Source organism: Mytilus californianus, unplaced genomic scaffold (genome assembly GCF_021869535.1).
Source record: "Mytilus californianus isolate M0D057914Y unplaced genomic scaffold, xbMytCali1.0.p SCAF_2, whole genome shotgun sequence".
In the NCBI taxonomy this organism is placed as follows: Eukaryota; Metazoa; Mollusca; class Bivalvia; order Mytilida; family Mytilidae; genus Mytilus; species Mytilus californianus.
The window spans coordinates 1,037,908-1,062,438 of NW_026262668.1; the positions used below are offsets into that span (position 1 = coordinate 1,037,908).

The following is a 24,531-nucleotide window of genomic DNA, read 5'->3' on the forward strand; positions in this document are numbered from 1 at the left end:
AAAAACAAATAGGTTATAAATTTAGTTTAAACGTTATATTTTCAGTATTTTTAAAGCGTATTATCTACCTTATGTCGATTCAGACTATTATGTTGTCGATCTAAATAATGACACGGACTTTCAGCTGACTGTCATCAAAATTTGTAGTTTTGTCATTTAAGTTTTGAGACTATATTCCTATTTAACTACCAAATGAATTACAAAAGTATTTTGCAGTTTTGCTTTTAAAAGTAAACAAAAACATGAGTTGAATATAGACATTGACTGTGAAATGATATATCCGGGATTATTTTCTAAAAATAGAATAGTAAGTATTCATTTTTTATTATATTTGTTTAATTATTACCAGCATTCATCAAAAGAAAACTAGCCAATCAAATGCACCAGAACCGCTGAGATTGACTATTATAGTCGAACCCCACCAAAAGAACCGGCGTGAACTCATATGCTTCGGAACGGTTAGCAGTTCATGGTTTACTTTAATATATAGTGAATAAACTACTCCATAGCTTATAATGGTATAACATAAGCCTTAACATAGATTCGCAAGTGTAAATTCAGACGTATTTACTATGCATCTAGGTCTACTACAGGCCAATTAACATATACAGTATTTTCAAAGATTCGTATGAATATTCTACATAATGAACTAGAGTAGATATGATTAGATATGTGCATTAACATATACAGTATTTTCAAAGATTCGTATGAATGTTCTACATAATGAACTCGAGTAGATATGATCAGATATATGCAATGTTCACGAATGACTCTACGTGTTATAATCATGAGATTGAAACTAGCAGTCAACTGCGGGGTAATGTCAGAGAAATGTTTGTTTCTAAACACTCAAGGTTAGAATGGGTATAACTTATTACCCATCATTGTCATCATTCAGGGTCGTTTAACATTTTTTGTCAACTGGTATTTTTGTGAGTCATTCACGTACAAATAACTTGAACGCGTAAATTTTAAGTTGATCTTATGTCAATGAAAAGTCGTTTTTACCTGTAAAGTATATAGTAATGATTGAGTGTCTAATGTTTAATGTATGAATAAGTAAATTAATGTTTAGCGATGAAGAAATATTCCAGAATATTATTTGCAATAAATATAACAGTATTTGCAATGGAAGACATATAACAGGTCATAAAGGGTACATAAATATGTGTCCCAACAGGAACAGGTATAGTAGCATTATTTTATATCAATTGAAAGTGTTTTCAATGGAAGAAATATTACAGTATTTGTTCCTTTCGGCATATAGGGTATACAATATTTGTCCCAATAGGATTAGATGATAACATTTTTTTAGAGGAACTTCTGTTAGGATGAACACAACTATACGAACTGACAATACTATCATGGTGAAATATTTTGATGAAAATACCGAGGCTTAAAGCATATGGACAAAATTCAAAGTGGTCTTTTGAACCTGTTGGTCAGTGGTTGTCGTTTGTTGATGTGGTTCATAACTGTTTCTCGTTTCTCGTTTTTTATATAGATCAGACCCGCCGTTGGTTTTCCTGTTTGAATTGTTTTACACTAGTTTTTGGGGCCCTTTATAGCTTGCTGTTCGGTGTGAGCCAAGGTTCCGTGTTGAAGGCCGTACTTTGACCTATAATGGTTTACTTTTTACACATTGTGACTTGGATGGAGAGTTGTCTCATTGGCACTCATACCACATCTTCTTATATCTATTTGTTACATGCTACAACGGTGTAGTTTTACATGTATATATTATTAGTTACATGGTGTTCATTGTATGTTATACATCCAGTTGCAAAGATTTCATAAATATTCAGGACAGACATTTTGCTTTGCAACAGGCCACCTACGGATCTCTCAGAAAGTTGTTACAATGGTTCTTTTTAACAAGTGTGGAAAGTGCGTGACACTCTCTGTACACGAAGCTCAGATTTAACGTCCAAATTTCGACAGGACGTGGCTGTGTATTTATACATCCCATACAACCCATCGGATTATATACACTTTTACAAGGGTTTTACTGCCGGAAAAAGTATAAGGGACGAACATATTTCTATACCCATTGTTTTGAAAATATTCATCAAATGTTGATAGTTGACATGTTGAATATATGCTACAGGTTTTCGAATAAGACCTGTCTATATTCAAATTATACCATATTATTTACTGTAAGCCAGAATGCAACGCAGCGAAGGAAAATAACAGAATATGAGACAATATATCACTTTCGCTTTTTGTTTGTCAAGAAGCATGAACTAAATTATTAATTGTTTAGATTCTTTTTTGAAACATTGTTTAAAAAAAAGAAAAGAAATAATTTCACGATGCTTATCTGTAGTAGAAGCTGCCAGTTCATTCAAATATCTTATTAAATTATATGCAACATACTTTATCACAAGGCTTATTCACGGAGAAAGCAGAGAGGCGATCATTACATTGCAAGATTAATCTTTGCAATGATTTTTTTAAATTACAAAAAAATGTATTTTTCCACAATTTGAAATTTAGAATAAATGATTGCAAGATGCACAGCTATAATAAAATATTACGTCCTATGTCTCATTCTTCTTTACATCTAAATCGAAAGAAAAGAATTGAAAAAAAAATTATCATTTTGATTTATCCAGTCTCATATCGGAAATTTTCTGTTTGCGTTCCCGAAAATATTTTCACAAAATAAAAAAAAAAATGTGTTATTGTATAAACAAAGTGCTTGTCAAACTAATCATTATGATCGACTTTAATTGCCTGAGTTAGTAAAAGAAAGTTTGTTTTCATTGAAGTAAATACTAGTAGTCATGAAGGTTGCAGTGATTGGAGCAGGAGTCAGTGGATTAACTGCTATAAAGTGTTGTATAGACGAGGGACTAGAACCAGTATGCTTTGAAAGAACTAATGATATAGGTAAATGTAATACATTAAGTCCAACAAATAGCTATTTGTTCTGAAAACATCTAAAAAAATATATAAGCCAGTGGTACGTGTACTTAGTGTAACGTCAGTCAGTGCTTTTAAATATAAGGTCTTTGTTGTAGCTTAAGGTCTTCAACTACAGAAATATCACCGATTTTGTTTATGCTTACTTCCTTATATAAAATATATTTGCAGTGACTTCATTGATCATGATTATGCGATTACGTTATGCAGTGTTTTTGTGGAATTTTTCAGTTTTGTTTTAAACGGTTTTACATTTTGTTATTAATCCACAGTTTTGCATATTAAAGACAGTACAAACTATTATAAATTTTTTTTATTAGAATCAATGAAATTTGGTACTTAAAATGACAAAGAAGCGATGTGAGGTGTATACTGTTTTTCTTCCAAATACCAGAAGTCTAATACTTTTAACGGATTTCTGTAAATACTGATCCAGGTTCTTCTACAACAGCAATAATGGAACGCATAAGTAGAAAAAAATTAAAGAAATTATTGACTGCTTTACTCTTAATTAAGCACATGGAAACATTGGGAATATACAAATGAAGCAATCAAGCATCATAAGTCGAAAAAACCGGGAAAAAAGACGAAAAGACAAACAATCAACACAACTCGACACTGAAAAAAAGATTGCCAAAAATCGGCTATACTATAAGGTGCCCATGCAGGGTAACCAGTTTCTGATCAGTTGTAGTCTTGTGTTTTGCCAAAAATCGGCTATACTATCAGGTACCCATGAAGGGTAACCAGTTTCTGATCAGTTGAAGTCTTGTGTTTTGCCAAAAATCGGCTATACTATAAGGTGCCCATGACGGGTAACCAGTTTCTGATCAGTTGTAGTCTTGTGTTTTGGCAAAAATCGGCTATACTATAAGGTGCCCATGAAGGGTAACCAGTTTCTGATCAGTTGTAGTCTTGTGTTTTACCAAAAATCGGCTATACTATAAGGTGCCCATGAAGGGTAACCAGTTTCTGATCAGTTGAATTCTTGTGTTTTGCCAAAAATCGGCTATACTATAAGGTGCCCATGAAGGGTAACCAGTTTCTGATCAGTTGTAGTCTTGTGTTTCTCATGATAAAACCTGTCGCATTGGGTAATGGAGTCCTAAAGAAAGGAGTATGGAAGTTTTGTAACGACAGCTGGAATATATATGTGGTAATTATTGAGATAAGAGATAAGAAAGGGACAACCATTTGTTTTTATGTAAATCTGAGGATATAAGTGATTAATTGTCATAAAATTTGCATCATCAAAAATGCACGTGTGGAACTTGCATCGCAGGAACTGATAACTTCCCTGGGCACCTGAGTTTACCATAGGTTTTCGGTGAGGTTCATATTGCTCAATTTTTAGTTTTCTGTGTGGTGTTTTGTAGATATTTGTTTATCTGTTTGTCTTTTTCTATTGGCCACGTGGTTGTGTGTCTTTCTTCGAAATATGGATTTTGATTGCACTCTAGGTATTTTATGGTATTGTGTAATGGTATACATATAGATGGTGCAAGACAACACACTTCATTTTGATGTCTTTGAATTAGATTTTTTCTTTTTTGTAAATATTTGTTAAACTACAACGTATAATTATATATATTGTATTTTTTTAATAAGTTGCCTGACTTTATATCCAAAACAGGTGGGCTATGGAGGTATTCAGATAACGTCACAGAAGGTCAGGCATCCGTTATGAAGTCAACCATCACTAACACAAGTAAAGAAATGATGTGCTTTAGTGATTTCCCAATGCCAGCAGAATATCCAATGTATATGCATAATACTTATGTACAAAAGTATTTAGATTTGTATGCTGAAAAATTCAGTCTTCAGAAATATATACAATTTAAAACGGAGGTAAGGCATTTTAAAAACATTTAAAAATTGCATTTCAATGTTGCTTCGCTTAGAAACTTTTATGTATGTTTTAACCATGTTACATGGCTTATCTTCATAGAATACATCCATGATGTAACATCCGTTATTTAGTCCATGTAGCAAATGGCACACACTTTATCAAGAAATGTACTGGTACAATCTATTTAAAATACAAAAACTATGGAGGCTTTGATCTGTCGTCGTGAAGTCGAGTTGCCGAGATAATTAAGTCGACTTGTCGAGATAATTATCTCAACAAGTCGACTTACGTTTTGCATTAAGTCGACTTAATCACATCTTTTGTCAATCTGCCGAGATATTTATCACGACCTAGAATATCTCGGCAACGCGTCCTAAAGTCGAGATGAATGCCCACATCTGTATGGAATATGGAAGCGTATAAGGGTCATGAATGTGGGCATTCATCTCGACTTCAGGACGAGTTGCTTAGATATTCTAAGTCGACTTGTCGTGATAGATATCTCGACAAGTCGACATAAGATGTGATTAAGTCGATTTGTTGAGATAATTATCTCGACAAGTCGACTTTATTATCTCGGCAACTCGACTTCACGACGGCAGATCAAAGCCTCCATAAAAAAACAAAGCATGGACACATGATATGTATTTCAATCAGATTGGTACTGGGTAATGGTAATATGGTATAGTGCCGGTCTGTAGTCTCGTCGATATACTTTTTAATGGAGTAATCATTTAGGCTTTAATTTCAAATGTAATGATTAGTTTATTGATGTTTGTCATTTTTTATTTTCATTTGGTCATAGCATTGTGGTTTTAACTTCCTCTTGCTTTCTTCGATTTTATAAATTTTTTTATTAAGTTTTCTTTCTGTTTAATTTTCATGCAGAATCTTGATTTCCTAGAAAAAAAAATCATGTTATTTAAAACTAGAATATTTTTGTTCAGGTATTGAGCGTTATGAAAAAAGACGATTTCGAACAGACTGGTCAGTGGGTTATCCAACTGAAAGACAAGAAAACTGATAAAGTGAAGGAAAACATATTTGATGCTGTTCTTGTTTGCACTGGTCGTAATAGTGAAAAGTATGTTCCTAATTTCCCAGGTTTATCAAACTTCAAAGGAGAAGTTGTTCACAGCCATGACTACAGAAAGCCAACTGGGTATGAAGGGAAAAGAGTACTTGTCATTGGAATAGGAAATACAGGATCGGAAATAGCCGTAGAACTTAGCGCAGTTGCTTCTCAGGTTACTTGTGTTCATACATAAGTTGTATTATTACATATATTACAAAACAAATCATTTCAAGTGAAAAAAATGCCAAATCATTTTACAATTATACAATTAATAAATTTCAATTGTCTGCTCATTACAGTTTCAATCAATATTCACAAAACTTGCATAACTGAATACAAACAAACCCTTGGCTAGGACTTATTAAGGTGAATATTTATAGAATATTTTTTACTTTGAAGGTTTTTATAAGTACCGGGCGTGGAACTTGGGTACTTTCCAGAATAACCGACTATGGTATGCCTATCGATATGACATCTTTCAAAAGGATTATGATGAAACTGAAAAAAATATTACCACAGTCGCTTATTGAAAACTTGGTGGTGAAAAAAATAAATGCACGATTTGATCATGCAACTTATTGTCTTCAACCAAAGCACCGCGTCTTTGCTCATAGTCCAATTATAAATGATGAAATACCAAACCGATTGGCATCAGGAACATTGAGGGCAAAAGCAGGTGTCAGAACATTTACTGAAAATGGTGTAATATTTGACGATAATACAGTGGAAGAAAATATCGATGTTGTTGTCTTGGCAACAGGGTATACATTCAAATTTCCTTTTTTGGACAAATCTGTGACTGAAGTAAGAGAAAATCATGTAGATGAACTATACAAGTACATTTTCCCACCAAAACTGGAAAAATCAACTTTAGGTATAATCGGATGCGCACAAGTACTTGGAGCAAATATGCCAGTATTTGAGATGCAGTGTAGACTGTCTACACGTGTTTTTCAGGTAGATGAATGAATTTTGCGATACTTTGATTAATAAGCATTAATATTAATAAACAAAAGGATTTAAATGCTTCTAAAGTGACTTAAGTGTGTAGAAATAAATAATACTTTACTGAATATACATGAAATATTCCTAGATATAAAATATTATCTGATAACAAACAATGTGTGTGTGTGTGTGTGTGTGTGTGTGTGTGTGTGTTTGTTTATGTGTGAATTATCATACCTCAGCAGCATAAGTAATACGTAACTGCAGCTGCATTTATAAGTACAAACATCCTTAAGATAAAACAAACAACAACAACAACAACAAACCAAAAAGCCTAAACAATTACCAAACAGAGTTTTATTTTATTGATGAACATGAAGCCATTGATTTCTGTTCCATTTTGTTTTTAAATATTTATTGGAATAGTACATGTCAAACATATTGAAGTTATCTTGTATGTATAAATATTTCTGTAATCATTTCACAGGGAAAAGTAAATCTTCCATGCTGTAATGATATGATGTTAGATATTAAATCGAAACAAGAGGTACTGAAAGAAAAATATGTAAAATTACATAAACACACAGTTACTGTCGAATACATAGAGTATATGGATGAACTCGCTACATTAAATGGATGTCGACCTGATTTTGGTATGTTTGCCTCTAAGTTACGTTTATAATTGTATAGTCAATCACAAGATTTTTTTGGTGTTTTTACCCTTTTACCCTTTTATATACCGATTTTAAAGACGTATAAGGAAGAACTCTTGTATGACTTAAGTACAATCTTTTAATGTTGCACACGTTATTTTCAACATTGTGGTCTACAGTGTAGTATTTTAGATTTGGAAGTAACGTACTTAGTTTGTAACTTCTTAGTACAAAATTTTAAAATCTCAGTAGATCGTAAACACATTGCAGAAATGTTCAAACTACTTCTGAGTAAAATGATAAATACGTGTCACGCGCTGATGTTGATGATGACGTTGTATTGGCTTTTTTAATCGTCCAGTTGTAAATGTTACATTGATAACTATTTTGCATATCAAGACATGAATATGTTCATGCTATTTGAATTTGCTTTTTGCTAAACTGATACACTGAGCTGGATTTTTAACGTGCTAGTTAAACTTGAGGTACCAGTCCTATATCCTAAGTAAGGAGCCTGTTGTTCAGTGGTTGTCGTTTGTTGGTGTGGTTCATAAGTGTTTCTCGTTTCTCGTTTTTAGCTCACCTGGCCCGAAGGGCCAAGTGAGCTTTTCTCATCACTTTGCGTCCGTCGTCCGTCGTCGTCGTCGTCGTCCGGCGTCGTCTGTTAACTTTTACAAAAATCTTCTCCTCTGAAACTACTGGGTCAAATTTAACCAAACTTGGTCACAATCATCATTGGGGTATCTAGTTTAAAAAATGTGTCCGGTGATCCGGTCAACCAACCAAGATGGCCGCCATGGCTAAAAATAGAAAATAGGGGTAAAATGTAGATTTTGGCTTATATCTCTGAAACCAAAGCATTTAGTGCAAATCTGACATGGGGATAAAATTGTTTATCAGGTCAAGATCTATCTGCCCTGAAATTTTCAGATGAATCGGACAACCCGTTGTTGGGTTGCTGCCCCTGAATTGGTAATTTTAAGGAAATTTTGCCGTTTTTGGTTATTATCTTGAATATTATTATAGATAGAGATAAACTGTAAACAGCAATAATGTTCAGCAAAGTAAGATCTACAAATAAGTCAACTTGACCAAAATGGTCAGTTGACCCCTTAAGGAGTTATTGCCCTTTATAGTCAATTTTTAACCATTTTTCGTAAATTTTTGTAATCTTTTACAAAAATTTTTTCCTCTGAAACTACTGAGACAAATTTAACCAAACTTGTCCACAATCATCATTAGGGTATTTGGTTTAAAAAATGTGTCCGATGACCCCGCCCGCGAACCAAGATGGCCGACATGGCTAAATAATAGTACATAGGATAAAATGCAGTTTTTGGCTCATATCTCTGAAACCAAAGCATTTAGAGCAAATCTGATGAGAATAAAATTGTTCATTAGGTCAAGATCTATCTGTCCTGAAATTTTCAGACCAATCAGGCAACCCGTTGTTGGGTTGCTGCCCCTGAATTGGTAATTTTAAGGAAATTTTGCCGTTTTTGGTTATTATCTTGAATATTATTATAGATAGAGATAAACTGTAAACAGCAATAATGTACAGCCAAGTAAGATCTACAAATAAGTCAAACATGACCAAAATGGTCAGTTGACCCCTTAAGGAGTTATTGCCCTTTATAGTCAATTTTTAACCATTTTTCGTAAATTATTGTAATTTTTTACAAAAATCTTCTCCTCTGAAACTACTAAGACAAATTTATCCAAACTTGTCCACAATCATCATTAGGGTATCTAGTTTAAAAAATGTGTCCGATGACCCCGCCCGCGAACCAAGATGGCCGACATGGCTAAAAAATAGTACATACGGTAAAATGCAGTTTTTGGCTCATATCTCTGAAACTAAAGCATTTAGAGCAAATCTGATGAGGATAAAATTGTTCATTAGGTCAAGATCTATCTGCCCTGGCAATCAGGCAACACGTTGTTGGGTTGCTGCCCCTGAATTGATAATTTTAAGAAAATTTTGCAGCTTTTGGTTATTATCTTGAATATTATTATAGATAGAGATAAACTGTAAACAGCAATAATGTACAGCAAAGTTAGATCTACAAATAAGGCAACATGACCAAAATTGTCAATTGACCCCTTAAGGAGTTGTTGCCCTTTATAGTCAATTTTTTACAATTTTCATAAATTTTGTAAATTTTTGTTAATTTTTACAAAGTATTTTCCACTGTAACTACCGGGCCAAGTTCATTATAGATAGAGATAATAGTAAGGAGCAAAAATGTTCAGTAAAGTAAGATCTACAAACACATCACCATCACCAAAACACAATTTTGTCATGAATCCATCTGTGTCCTTTGTTTAATATGCACATAGACCAAGGTGAGCGACACAGGCTCTTTAGAGCCTCTAGTTTATCAGATTAAACCGTTGGTTTTCCTGTTTGAATGGTTTTACACTAGTCTCTTAGGAGCCCTTTATAGCTTGCTGTTCGGTGTGAGCCAAGGCTCCGTGTTGAAGGCCGTACTTTGACCTATAATAGTTTACTTTTTACACATTGTGACTTGAATGGATAGTTGTCTCATACCACATCTTCTTATTTATATCTACGGAAGACATGTTATCCCACATGGAAACATTTTTCTGACTCCTAACCGATCAGTCTTTGATCCCGAGTGGTTAGTGTAGAAGTGGCAAAATGAATAACCAATTTTCAAGTCTTAAGTAAGTTGAGTTTGACCCGGCCGGTGATCGAATCCACGATCTCCCGCACATGAGACAAGCATGGTGCCACGAGATCACCATTTACACAGAAATCTTTGAATGTTACTGGGTCGGTGTCGCTTCTGGTATACTTACAGTTCCTTTATGTACCAACGAACAGTAGCTATTCATTCAGTTAAAATTGCATTTTATAAAATATGAAAATGTACTAAAACCTCAGGTTGTACATTCTCGTGCATAGTTATGGCTGTTCTGTATGTTTTCTGTGTTTTGAACCGTTCTATGTAATCTGATTCCAAACTTTTGGTCTTCTGCGTACTTGAAAGTTATTCCAGAACTCGTGCCATGCACTCTGATATAGGTATCATGCGTTATTATTTCGAAGGATTATCGTTGAAGATTTTGCAGTAGCTATCGAGAAGAATAACAGCAGTTAAAATGCTGTTATGTTGACATATGGTTAAAATGCTGTTCTGTTGACATATGGTTAAAATGCTGTTCTGTTGACTTAAAATGCTGTTCTGTTGACATATGGTTAAAATGCTGTTCTGTTGACATATGGTGAAAATGCTGTTCTGTTGACATATGGTTAAAATTTTTTCTTAAAATGTCCTGTACCACGTCAGAAAAATGGCCATTGTTGTATTATAGTTCGTTTCTGTGTGTGTTACATTTTAATGTTGTGTTTCTGTTGTGTCGTAGTTCTCCTCTTATATTTGATGTGTTTCCCTCAGTTTTAGTTTGTAACCCGGATTTGTCTTTTTCTCAATTGATTTATGAATTTCGAACAGCGGTATACTACTGTTGCCTTTATTTAAGATTCAATACTTCTTTTGAATTTTGGTCATCTATAATATGCATTTTAGCCTATCCCTGTTTTATCAAAGACCTAAATGTAAGTATTTCAGTTACGTTTTCGAAGCATTGTGGTATGCTATGTCATACATCAGTCCTTCATTGTGATAAGAACAAGGCCTACCACTATAGGATAGAATAGAATAGAATATACTTTATTCCAAATTAAAGGGTCCACAAGGGGCAACATGAGATTATAACATTACACATATTAAACAAATACAAAAGAACAATACTGAGGGAAAGAATTACTATAAGTAATAATCATTTACATTCATTAATTTAACAGGGTTATTATTTTGGTCAGACCCGAAACTGGCCTTAAACTGCTATTTTGGGCCTTGTACACCATACCAATACAGACTACACGGACCTGGAAAATGGGATGGAGCAAGAAAAGCGATATTGTCGCAGTGGGAAAGAACATTAGGACCCCTTAAAACAAGACCATTAGGATTTACAGAACAACCGTCAAAGAAGAACATCTTACTATTCTCTTTTGTATTTGTTGTAACTATTTGTTATTTGCTTCAAGCTTTATTTTTCTAAGTGATTTTTTCTTGTAAGAGCAACGTTCAATTATCTTCGAGACTTTACAAATGATGTCTAATGACGCTTTCTGAGGATGCTAAATAGATTAATGAAATAGATTTCTTTAAATACCATAGTTTCAGCTTTGTTCATAATCTATTAATTGAGAAAAAAAGAAATTACTAATTTGACCACCGAAATGTCGAAAACAACTCGTTGTTGGATATTTATTTTTGTAATAAGAAGGAAGAATTATTTTGACTTCATTTGATTTTTATGTAAAGGGCCTTGGAGGCCAACTATGTCAGATGAATTTTGGTTTTAATATAGACTGTAAGTCATGATGAAGGTTCATTTTGGTGTGAAAATATGTGAGTAAATGTGTTAGATTCTGTGTATTCTAATTTTTCGCATAATACAGTTCGAATCGCATTAACTAGACGAAATAAGTCTTATGAACAGTTTTGGTCAACATTCTAGCGGTCGTAGATATAAAATGTAATGCTGGTATTGTCACGTACTCGGTGTAGTGACTTAGGGGTATCGTACCAGAGTTTACCCCTGGATATTGGAAGATACACCGTCTCTTAGATATCGATCTTTTACTTGTTATTTTGGTCTCTGTCATCAACCAGCAAGGTGTTGCATAGACCTTATGTGTCCAGTCGCAATCAGTGCTAACCTATGCACTATCCAAAACTTTTCTGTTTCCTATGCACTACTATCCTGTGCACCGCTATCCTGTGCACTATCTGACTTGTTCCGCCTGTGCACTATCTGACCTGATCCGCCTGTGCACTGCATAACCAGTGCACGTATTTACCCGTGCACTATTACCGCACAGTCGCCTATGCACCTATTACCCGGTGCGTATGTACAACTTTTAATATCCCTGCAACCTTATTCAGGTACGCAGATAGATTCTTATTCAGAATCTATTTAATCTTTTATAAAGTGTAAATAATTATATAATTACCTTTTTGCTTCTTTGAGACGTCTGGACTACCCATTAAGCGACCCTTATTCTGACAGCGCATCAGCTTTTATACTAAGGTATTGGACCATACCATTTACTTTGGACGATACCAAATATCTTATTCCTATGAGTGTTTGTAGAATACCTAACCCTTATAGTTCAACCGTTTGAATGACAGCCCTTATTATTACAACTACCGATCGGAATATTTCCGGGTTTGCTAACCTCAACCTGTCCGTTCCTGATTCTAAATATTATAAATTCCCATAGCAATGTAAACAAAAGAAAACCGAAAGTAGACAACTGTTCAATTTTCAAACTTAACGAGTTCGTATAACAATGTTTCAGCTTGATAAAAGTAATAAGTTGAACCCTAGTAAAATAAAACAGGTGAACTATTTTCATCACATTACCCACGCCTCCAGGAAATGCGTCCCCGCATTTATCGAAATCAATTCAATGAGCACATCTACATCAAGTGGACATTTTTCAGTCCCAAACTCTATCCGGGTAATGCCTCGAGCCATGTCATTCAAAAACCACAAATATAAATATCATGAAACAACTGTTACTTCTTCAGTAGCTAACCACTAGAACAACTCGTAGATGTATGATCTACCCGACATGACAAGATTCCCACTCAATTATATATACTATTGTCTTAACATTGGAGGAAATGTTTTATATGTGCATCAACTTAAATATATCAACTTTATTCTAAGTACCCTTAAGTCGTTTTACGTCTTGATTTCAAATATGCATGCTGACAGATTTTTGGACAATTTTTTAACCATGAAAACCAACAAGCCAATTAGTATATTTGAAAACCACCGAAAACATCACAAAGCCAAAACCGGTATGAAATCATTTTGCCTAACAACCGTCCACTTATGGACCACTCAAAGAGCTTGTTGAGAGGGATCTTTAACGTGCACAAAGCGTGGTACTCCCTGAACACGGGACCTCGGATTTAACGTCCCCATCCGACGGACATACATATTAAAATATACAACAAAATAAAATTTATAGTAGTGATTCCCTCACTTTTAATTACATATAAAACTGTCTGTTAATCTAGACTCCAAAACAACTTCTATAATTAAGTGTCCTCATAACTCATAAAACGTCCAGCTCCCTGCTTATGACATGCACTTAATTAACGGCACTGTCTGATAACTACCTTAAACCTCTCTGGTTGGTATGTGTGTCAAAAAGATAGTGTTCTAAAAATCATCCCATTCTTCTTCCTCTGTTTTAGAGACAAGAATGCCCTGATTGTCAATGAAATGGCGTTTACGTCGGAGGCGAGGATGATGGCTCAATCTTTCAGTTTTGAGTGCAATTGTCCTTAGACAAAGGTAGTATTGGCATTGGTGCACTCACTATAGGTGTTGAAACTACAATATTTGGCGAGATTGAGCTTGGTACAATACCGGAGCTCTCTGATACAACTGGGGTAGCCGTCCAGACTGTACTGAAAATAGTGGAATCGTCAGATTCTGAACCACTACTGTCACTAACGACTGAAGCTGGCGCTGTGGATACAGTGCACGACACTCTGGGAATCTTCTTTGGAGATATTGATTTTTGTAACACGTCAATTAGTTCCTGCTTCCTTTTAGGAGCTACTACTGGGTTTGGTTTGCTTCGTTTGCGCACAGTTCGCGGATCATCAGACGTTTCAATAATATCCAACAAATCACCAGGATTCTGTGTTTCCCAGTCTGACTCCTCTGAGCTTTCTCTAGACCATGAACTCTTTTCCTATGTCTGTTTAATCCTGTTTTCTTGCCGAAGCATAATCACACCCAGACTCTGTGCACCGAAACTTTTCCTTTTCTCTCTTTTCTTTTGCAGATTTGAGCGTGTGAACATCCCATGCAGCCTCAGTTTTACAATCTGTATTACAAAAATGGCAGCACCAGTCCTGTCTATTTCTTACTGAAATGTTTGTCTTCACCATTTCTGCAAAAGAAAATAAAAATAACTCAATAACGTTTGTCGGCATATTCTGTAGAAATTAGCTTTATATACATATCTATATTTATTTATATATTTTAGTACATGATAAAGAATATATATATATACGACAATGCGATCCACATTATCTAACAAAATCATGTAGCCATGCCGGCTGCTTGGTAACCCTGTGTGGACGCCCTGTGTAGTCTGATTCATCCTTTGAATCACTTTGATCAACAATGTTGCCCGCACTATCAGGCTCATCATTAGAAATTTCGGGCACCACACTTTCCGGCTCAAAAGTATCATCTTGATTTTCGTTTTCGTTCATCTCTGTTTCTCCTCTCAGAAGTTGGCCCTTGCACAACCTCATTCTATCTACATGTATAACCTGTGGTCGACCACGCCTACCACAGTTAATGAGATAGATAACATCCGAGTATGCTTTGAGTACTCGAAAAGGATCACGCCAGTAGGATGTGAATTTGGGAGAATGACCAGCTTTTCGAATTGGAAAGAATACATATACTTGGTCGTCTTTCCTAAACTTGCTCCAGTTTAACTGTTTGTCATAATACTTTTTCTAACGCCACATTTCCTGTCCTACATGTTTTCTAACAAAGTGGTGAACTTCTTCCATTCGTTCTTGAAGTTCCCACGCTCATTTGTTTTGTGGAATTTTCTTTAAATAATCAGGTACCTCGTACATAAGGTCCACAGGTGTAGCAAGTTCGCGACCTAACATCATGCGATTAGGCATACATCCTGTGGTCTCATGTTGAGCTGATCTATATGCCATCATAACGTAGGGCAGTAAGCAATCCCAATTGGAATGGTGTTCATCAACATAAGCAGTCAACATTTTTGCCAATGTGCCATTAAATCTCTCTACCATTCCGTCACACTGCGGATGATAGGGCGTGGTTCTAGTCTTGTCTATCTGTAATAACTGACACATTTCTTGAAATAATTCGCTCTCAAACTGCGCGCCTTGGTCAGAGTGAACTACAGTAGGCACACCGAAACGCGTAATAACCTCTGTTACTAATATATTGGCTACAGTTGACGCAATCATGTTAGGCATTGGAAAGCTTTCAGCCCATTTGCTGTAAAAATCGCTTATGACTAAGATATACTTTTGTCCTCTCTCGGTTTCGGGTACTTCTCCCAATATAACCATTGTAATCCTTTCCATTGGGTAACCCGGTTTCTGCAGCTGCATAGGAGCCCTTTGTCGTTTATTTAGACCTTTTCTTTTAGCGCAGACTTCACATCCGGCTATATATTCTACTACGTCCTACGTAAACCAGGCCAATAGAACCTATGTTTGATTCTAGATAGTGTTTTCTTGATGCCAAGGTGGCCTGACGTCTTGTTATCATGACACTGCTTAAGTATTCGACGTCTTTCTGTGAGGGGTACTATCACTCTACATTTGTTGCTGTCTTTGTGCAATTTGCAAAGTACTCCGTCCTGAATCTTCAGGTCATCAAACTGCGACCATAAGCTTTTAAGAACAAAATTGTACTCGCCTAGGTTTTTGAGGTAAGGCTTGTGTCCATCTTGTACCCACTGTCTTACAATTTGCAAATTTTTGTCATTGTCTTGAAGATGTTTGAGTGATATTTCTGTGTCGTCCTTCGTGTCTCCTTCACATTCATCGGGCTTTGATGACACTGTATGTACAAGTTGTTGTGCCTTCCAATCCGAGCTATATCAACACTGTCTACAAGGTATCCTACTTAACGCATCTGCGTTTCGGTGCTGACTTCCTGGTCTGTGTTTTATTTTCATGTCATACGTACTCAACACCTCAAGCCATCTTGCTAATTGTCCCTCTGCGTTTTTGAAGTTTAACAACCATTGCAATGAGCTGTGGTCGGTTCGAACGATGAATGTTCGGCCATACAGAAAATGACGAAAACTTTTGACAAAGTGTACCACTGATAAAAGTTCTTTTCTGATGACACAATATTTCCGTTCTGTTTTTGATAGGGTTCTGCTTCCTAAAGCAATGACTCTCTCTTTACCATCAATTTCCTGTGATAACACAGCTCCGATAGCGTTATTACTCGCGTCAGTATCTAGGATAAAGGGTCTAGATAGGTCTGGATGAGCGAGAATGGGTGCTTTAGTTAGCTTTCCTTTCAAGGCTTCGAAAGCTTCCTGACATTCTTCTGTCCATAAGAACTTCCGTCCTTTTTCGGTTAGTTGATGGAGACATTTAGCGATTTTTGAAAATTTTTTTATGTACCTCCGGTAATAACCATAAAGACCCAAGAATGAACGTAATTCGCTCACATCAACTGGAATGGGACAATCTTTGATGCTCTTTATCTTTTCTGGATCCGTGACTACCCCTTCTGCGGTGACGACATGCCAAAAAGATAACTTTCTTTGCAAATAGTGTGCACTTTTTGGGCTTAAGCTTTAGGCCAGCCCCCTTCAGCCGATCAAAAACCGATCGAAGATTCTTGAGCATCTCCTCAAAAGACTTTCCAACTACAATTATATCGTCCAGATAGACTAGACATATACTCCACTGTAGTCCCGCCAATACCCTTTCCATCAATCTTTCGAAGGTTGCTGGTGCGCAGGCCAGACCGAATGGCATCTGTCAAAATTGAAACAGTCCCCGTCGGGTGGCAAATGCAGTTTTTGAGCGATCTTTCTCTTCCATTTCCACCTGCCAGTATCCCGAACACAGATCCAAAGTAGAGAACCATTTATTTCCGGACAATTGCTCCAATGAGTAGTCGATGCGGGGTAATGGATATGCGTCTTTTACTATTAAATCGTTAACCTTGTGATAATCAACGCAAAAGCGCGTAGTACCATCCTTTTTCTTTACCAGTACTATCCCAGACGACCAGGGACCGTCGGCTGGCTCAATCATCCGCGTTCCAGCATATCATCGATATGCCTATCGACTTCCTCTCGCATATAAATAGGTGTGCGGCGAGGCGGTTGTTTTACTGGTGCAATATTTCCTGTATTTATGGTGTGGCGCACCAAGTTAGTTCTACCTAAGTCCCTGTCGGATGCTGCAAAAAGATCTTTGTATTCATTTAGGAGATTTTCGACTCCTCGTTTTTGTTCCTGGCTAAGATTTCCGCTGCAATTACTCAGCAATTTTTGTAACTCAATACTTAGGACCGGATCATTTTGTTTAACAGTAATATTTTTGTTGTCGCTTATCACGTCCTTGACAGGGCTTATATTTCCTACAATTGTCCCAGCTCTAATTGTCTTCACTACATTCGAAACATTCATAAAGCGCAGTGGTACGATTTCTGATGCTTTCACTAAAGTTCTTGCCATTAAAGCGTTGTCCCTTGCTATGAATTTGTCACAGGGTTCAATGACTCCTAAGCCTTCTTCATTCTTTGTTGACGGATATTCGTTAATGTGACCTCGGACCAAAGCTTCTGTACCTGGCTGAATGCATGTATCTTCAACTATTGAACTCTATAACAACCAAGCTGTCCAGTGAAGTTCAACGGTATCTTCTGGTAATGCCAAACCATATGATCTTCTTGTAAATTAATCAGACATCCATTTTCACTAAGACAATCTAAACCAATTATACCCTCTATAGCAAGATCTGCTATTACTGCCTCTAATAGGTATTCCTTTTGTTCAATCCAAATGTGAAATTCTCCTTTTCCCGCAACGTTTAGTTCAGTTCCGTTTGCTGACATAATAGTTTGAACCACTTGATTGAGCTTTGGCATCTCTTCCTTTCTCGAACTATTGAATAGTTTATTTGATATAAGAATGACAGTGGCTTCTGTGTCTACTAGAAAACTTGACTTTATATTTCCTACAACTACGTCTATATATGCCCCTGCTTCTTTCGTAGAGTTATTTTGGACATTCAATTTGATTTGTTTTCTCCGCTGTTTTCTTGTTTGAGAATGTACTGGCCTTGCGGAGCCATTCTCATGGTTCCTGTATTGACCGTTTTCATTGCCGCCTTGCTTTCGTAGCCTACATTCTCGCTTAAAATGTCCATATTTACCGCAGTTCTAACATTGCTGATTTCTTTTCCATTCCGGATCGGCAGAGTTCCTTTGTCCACTCTTTTTGAATTCGAAGTGATTCTAATTGCTTAGAAAACAAGTCAATCATTTCTGTAAATTTATCGTCCTTAGAAGATACCTCTTGTGTACTAGTATCTACATGCGTAGCCTGCATTTAAGGTTTTACAAAATCTTGTCTTTTCTCTGCGTTGTAGAACGCCTCAAGTTCGACAGCTAAACAGATTGCTTGGTTTAAGTTTTGCGGTCTGGATTGTTTAATGTTTATCCCCATCTCACTATCGTGCAATGCATCTAAGAAATAATCCTTTGATAATGTTTCTTTGACTTCAATGGGTGCTAGTGGGTATGCTCTGTTTACTAGTCGCCGTATAGTCTGTCCTAGTTCTGGCAAGGTTTCACTTGCGCGCTGGCGTCTCTCCTTCAACTGAACTATGTATAGTTAGTTCTGATTTGGAGGAGCAAAACGCTCTTCTAATGATTTCACTAAGGTCTCATAATCCATTTACTTGTCAGTTGGTAAATCGCTGAATACACTCTGTGCGTGCCCTTGAAGGGCAGCGGCAAGATAAAGCCCCTTTTCATATTCATCCCAAATATTGATGATAGCACATGCAACAAAGTGCGACTTAAAATTAACCCATTCGCCAGACCCATCATAATTGGCCAGTTTGATTTCTCTCCTTATATTCTTACCTGGCGTGTGTACTTTTTCCTGGTTATTGATAACCTGTCTTGCATTCCTTTGATTATATCTTAAGATAGGAGAAATCTCCACTGAACCTCCGCTACTGGTACAGGGTGCGGCGCTAGTGTTGTATTGCACTTGCTTAGGACGGACTCCCGGGCGTTGCTCACTTATGTAAGGTCCAAACAATGTTGGAGCATCATCAGCTCGTTGAAGCTGTGTTTGGACTGTGCGCTCTGTGACATCGCCGAAATCCGTGCGCCTCGTCTGAACAATACCAGAATCCGTCAGGTTTCTAGGTTGCTCTTTTGGGATAGAGTGTTGTGGTGTCAAAAGGCAAGGGTTTTGAGTTTGTCTCAACTTCTTCCTACTTTGCTTAACCTCTTCCTCTAGCGTACTTATACTACTTATAACTAGTATGCTGTTGTAAATTATCAATAATTATTCAATTATTGGTGCACTTACCAATATCCCACCGCTGCCACCAAAATTATGTCACGTACTCGGTGTAGTGACTTATGGTTATCGTACCAGAGTTTACCCCTGCATATTGGAAGTTAATTTGTTAAGTTGGCCTCTGTCAGCAATGTGTTGCACAGACCTTATGTGTCCAGTAGCAATCAGTGCTAACCTATGCACTATCCAAAACATTTCTGTATTCTACCTATGCACTACTATCCTGTGCACCGCTATCCTGTGCACTATCTGACTTGTTCCGCCTGTGCACTATCTGACCTGATCCGCCTGTGCACTGCATAACCAGTGCACGTATTTACCCGTGCACTATTACCGCACAGTCGCCTATGCACCCACTACCCGGTGCGTATGTACAACTTTTAATATCCCTGCAACCTTATTCAGGTACACAGATAGATTCTTATTCAGAATCTATTTAATCTTTTATAAAGTGTAAATAATTATATAATTACCTTTTTGCTTCTTTGAGACGTCTGGACTATCCCTAAGCGACCCTTATTCTGACAGCGCATCAGCTTTTATACTAAGGTATTGGACCATACCATTTACTTTGGACGATACCAAATATCTTATTCCTATGAGTTGTTGTAGAATACCTAACCCTTATTGCTCAACCGTTTGAATGACGGCCCTTATTATTACAACTACCGATCGGTAATTTCCGGGTTTGCTTACCACAACCTGTCTGTTCCTGATTCTAAATATTATAAATTCCCATAGCAATGTAAACAAAAGAAAACCGAAAGTAGACAACCGTTCAATTTTCAAACTTAACGAGTTCGTATAACAATGTTTCAGCTTGATAAAAGTAATAATAAGTTGAACCTTAATAAAATAAAACAGGTGAACTATTTTCATCACAGTTCTATGATGAGTTTATTCAGTATCGCGTAATTGCATGGTGGAATGGATTTCAACCCTATACGAACACTTCGATTTCACTGTTACTGATTGACTTAATTGCCGTACTGTTTTTGATTTTTTTAATAGAACCAATCTTTTCTTTTTATGTTCTGTGTCAGTGTCAAATGAATATTGGTAGAATGTGGTGAATGGTAGTTGTGTAAATGAGTTAGCCTGATATTATAAGGACTATATGTTTTCCATAAAAGATCGTAGAATTTTGTAGATAATAATTTGTGCAATAAATTTTATTCAAGATAAAAAAAAGAGCAGTCCCAACTACTGTATCACCAGTCTGTCAAACACTTATTCTGTGAGTTCGAGCCCCGCACGCGGTAGGTGCATTCGAACCCAGTTTCAAATGACTAGTAAAGGCAACAGTAGTATACCGCTGTTCGAAACTCATAAATCGATAGAGATAAAAACAAATTCGGGTTACAAACTAAAACTGAGGGAAACGCATCAAATATAAGAGAACAACGACACAACAAAAACACAACATTAAAATGTAACACACACAGAAACGAACTATAATATAACAATGGCCATTTTTCTGACTTGGTACAGGACATTTTAAGAAAAAAATGGTGTGTTGAACCTGGTTTTGTGGCATGCCAAACCTCCCGCTTTAATGGCAACGTCAAACACAACACAAAAACGACAACATCACATGACTGGACCTGGATTGTCAATTTCTGCCGAAACTCCGTGGTTCTCTCCGGGCACTCCGGTTTCCTCAACCAACAAAAACTGAACGCCATAGAATTGAAATTGTGCTGAAAGCGGCGTTAAACACCAATCAATCAATCACTCACTGGTGAAGATCAATGAACATTATCAGATTAGTAACCCTTATCATTTTTAAAAAAAATTGTGGAATAATGGTAAGTTGGTATTCTTTATCATTTCAGAAAATTTAGAGCTCGACAAATGTTAATATAACACAGGCGCTTGTTTATTGTTGAGGGTGGCGTGTTAATAGCACATTAAAAAGATAACGGGGATCAACATGAATACTGCATAGTACAACAAACCTAATCAACCATCGAAACCGGACTTCTCTGAAAACAAAATAGATGTATAAACAACAACGAACAACACATAGTCCAGACAGTCTGAATTGGTACAAGCACAAATGTGGTGGGGTTAGATATGTGTTACCGGTTCACATACCTCCCTAAACACTTTAAAAAAAATTGTGTTTTTGTTGTAAATCTAGAAGTTTTGCCCTCATCGCCTTTATATAACTCGTACCCGTCGAATGTTTGAAAATAAGAGATCTACATCTGTGGTTTACAGTAATATCACCGCAACCGAGAACTACAAAAAACAACATGTACTATAACTTGTAGAGTTGATTTTTGGGCATTTTTTACATGACAAATGAGGGTCTGTATGAATGTAACTGCAACACGATAACGAGTGTAATAAAATATTTGTTATATATGTTATGTAGATTCACACAATATTTCGTAAGTCTAGCTAGCTTCATCAGACGCGTGTAGCTATCCAGATGAGCCGGATGCCGATATGAAAGTTTCGCAGATTTTTAGACCCTATATCTATGTATCTATGTATACATATATATAAAGAAATTATTAACCGAATTCCAACTATCATTTTAAGTTCATGAAAAAAACTTATCATTAAGTATTAAGATCACGCACAGGCCAACACGTCCCAAATAAAATATCCATTGTTTTTACCTTCGAAAAAATTTTAGTTTCTGGCCTTTACTTCTTCCTATTTATTATATATTAAGGTGGTATAAAGTTGACATCTAATGTCAGTTGAAATGTCATAAATCCATATGTAAATAGATGTAAATATAACCAATTAGGAAACAGAAACAATCTTTGTTTACATACAGACTTCTAGACTCAGCATCACTAGATCAACTATAATGATAATGTGGCCAAAAATATACTTTAACAATAACAACAACCGAGGATTTAATACAGTGACACATGTTTTAGTTGATGTTTTAACATTTTTCAAAAGTTTTGTTTAAAAAGGGACATTAGCTACGATATATAAAAAAAAATTAAAATATGACTTTTTTTGTTCAATCTTTAATGAAAGTGAAATAGTGAAATAATAATTCGCTTTTAGCAGCCAGTTTGGTTCAATTTTGTCAAAGTAAGCAAAGAAACATCGCTGATAAATTATCCACTTGCAAGTGAATAATTCGACCTCATTGAATCTGTATTCATGTGACCTTCAATTTAACCCTGTAGCTAGAGTTGGGTTACGATTGAATTAGGCCTGTTCAGTTATTTTAAGGAAAATAATGTCAACATTGAAAATGAAACAAGGGTAAACCATTGGATTGACTGATTCGCTCCACAAAAACTCATTCTTATACATATGGTGGCATATATCTGCCCCTACTTCTCACTTAGTTAAGTCGTCTTAATTAGCTAAATAGGTCGACTTGTCAGTTAATTAAGTCTACTTGTCACTTAGATTTTTCTAGGTCTAAGTCACATTATTTGTTATAAATATATGTTAATCATCGTTTTTACCTGTATATATGGCATATATCTGCCTCTACTTGTCACTTAGTTAAGTCGTCTTAATTAGCTAAATACATGTCGTGAAATGGGCAAAAACGCTAAAAGATGTTTTTATTTTCTACAAAATAGTTTCAGTTTATTATCTCACAAGTAGACTTTGGCCTTTGTAAGTCTTGAATTTAATATTATTTTTGTAAAATATTGCTCTTTTTTTTTGTTTATAAATATGGTCAAGTAAAGCAATATCAGATATTTCCAGTGGGCCAACTCTGCCCATTGAAACGCCAACGATCTGTTGCTAGACGTATAATAGTATAACTTCCATAGATCATTGACAATCATATTAGTTTGTAATTAGTTTCCATGTTACCTTCAACGGTTAGACATAATAATGAATTATCGATATTAGTTGCTTAACGTCCAGTAGCAAATATTTCATGTATGTTTAGGACTATCATATAGTGATGACATAAGGTTGTTTGCTAGTATAATAGTATAACTTCCATAGTTCATTGACATTAATATTAGTTTGTAATTCGTTTCCAAATAACCTTCTAAGGTTTGACATGATATAGCGATGAATTATAGATTGTTGGTTGCTTAACATCCAGTGGCAAATATTTTATGTATGTTTTGGACTATGATATAGTGATGACATAAGGTTGTTTGCTAGTATAATAGTATAACTTCCATAGTTCATTGACAATCATATTAGTTTGTAGTTAGTTTCCATGCTACCTTCTAAGGTTTGACATAATACAGCGATCAATTATTGATTGTGGTTTCTTAAAGTCCAGTGGCAAATATTTCATGTATGTTTAGGAGGATGATATATATAGTGATGACATAAGGTTGTTTGCTAGTATAATAGTATAACTTCCATAGATCATTGACAATCATATTAGTTCGTAATTAGTTTCCATGTTACCTTCTTAGGTTTGACATAGTGATGAATTATTGATTGTCGATTGCTTAACGTCCAGTTGCAAATATTTCATGTATGTTTAGGACTATGACATAGTGATGACATAAGGTTGTTTGCTAGTATAATAGTATAACTTCCATAGTTCATTGACAATCATATTAGTTTGTAGTTAGTTTTCATGCTACCTTTTAAGGTTTGACATGATACAGCGATTAATTATTGATTGTGGTTACTTAAAGTCCAGTGGCAAATAGTTTGTGTAGGTACCCTACCGGGTAGAAACATGATGATTTATCTATAAACAGTTTAAGACGTTTATTAAATTCGTCCTTGTTGCTACTATTCCTAAGAATTCTAGTCCCTTCTCCTTTAATAAAAGAATAGAAACAGTTTTTAGCATGGCTCGAGCTTCTATATAGAATTTCATAATACGAGTATTTATTTCAAAAGTGAATTTCAGCAGGTTATGTTTCTTTTTTGCTATTTCAAATAGTTGTTTAATTTGCTCACTGCTTCCATTTAA

General features: G+C 35.7%; 1 protein-coding gene across 1 annotated transcript; it reads left to right on the top strand.

Annotated features, from left to right (window-relative positions):
- The first annotated feature begins 100 nt into the window (after positions 1-100).
- LOC127729049 (flavin-containing monooxygenase 5-like) lies at positions 101-11,776 on the top strand. The gene is made up of 7 exons (XM_052236673.1): positions 101-307; positions 2,772-2,892; positions 4,559-4,773; positions 5,722-6,021; positions 6,249-6,806; positions 7,282-7,447; positions 11,280-11,776. The coding sequence occupies exons 2-7, from the start codon at positions 2,787-2,789 to the stop codon at positions 11,537-11,539; spliced, it is 1,605 nt and encodes a 534-aa protein (XP_052092633.1). The 5' UTR covers positions 101-307; positions 2,772-2,786; the 3' UTR covers positions 11,540-11,776.
- Positions 11,777-24,531: the final 12,755 nt, after the last annotated feature.

What these genes read in the sequence shown, in the direction of transcription:
- LOC127729049 (XM_052236673.1), top strand. Translation starts at nt 2,787, where the DNA reads ATGAAGGTTGCAGTGATTGGAGCAGGAGTCAGTGGATTAACTGCTATA. An exon ending in ATATACAATTTAAAACGGAG is followed by an intron (nt 4,774 to 5,721) that starts GTAAGGCATTTT and finishes ATTTTTGTTCAG; the next exon opens with GTATTGAGCGTTATGAAAAA. An exon ending in TTAGCGCAGTTGCTTCTCAG is followed by an intron (nt 6,022 to 6,248) that starts GTTACTTGTGTT and finishes TTTACTTTGAAG; the next exon opens with GTTTTTATAAGTACCGGGCG.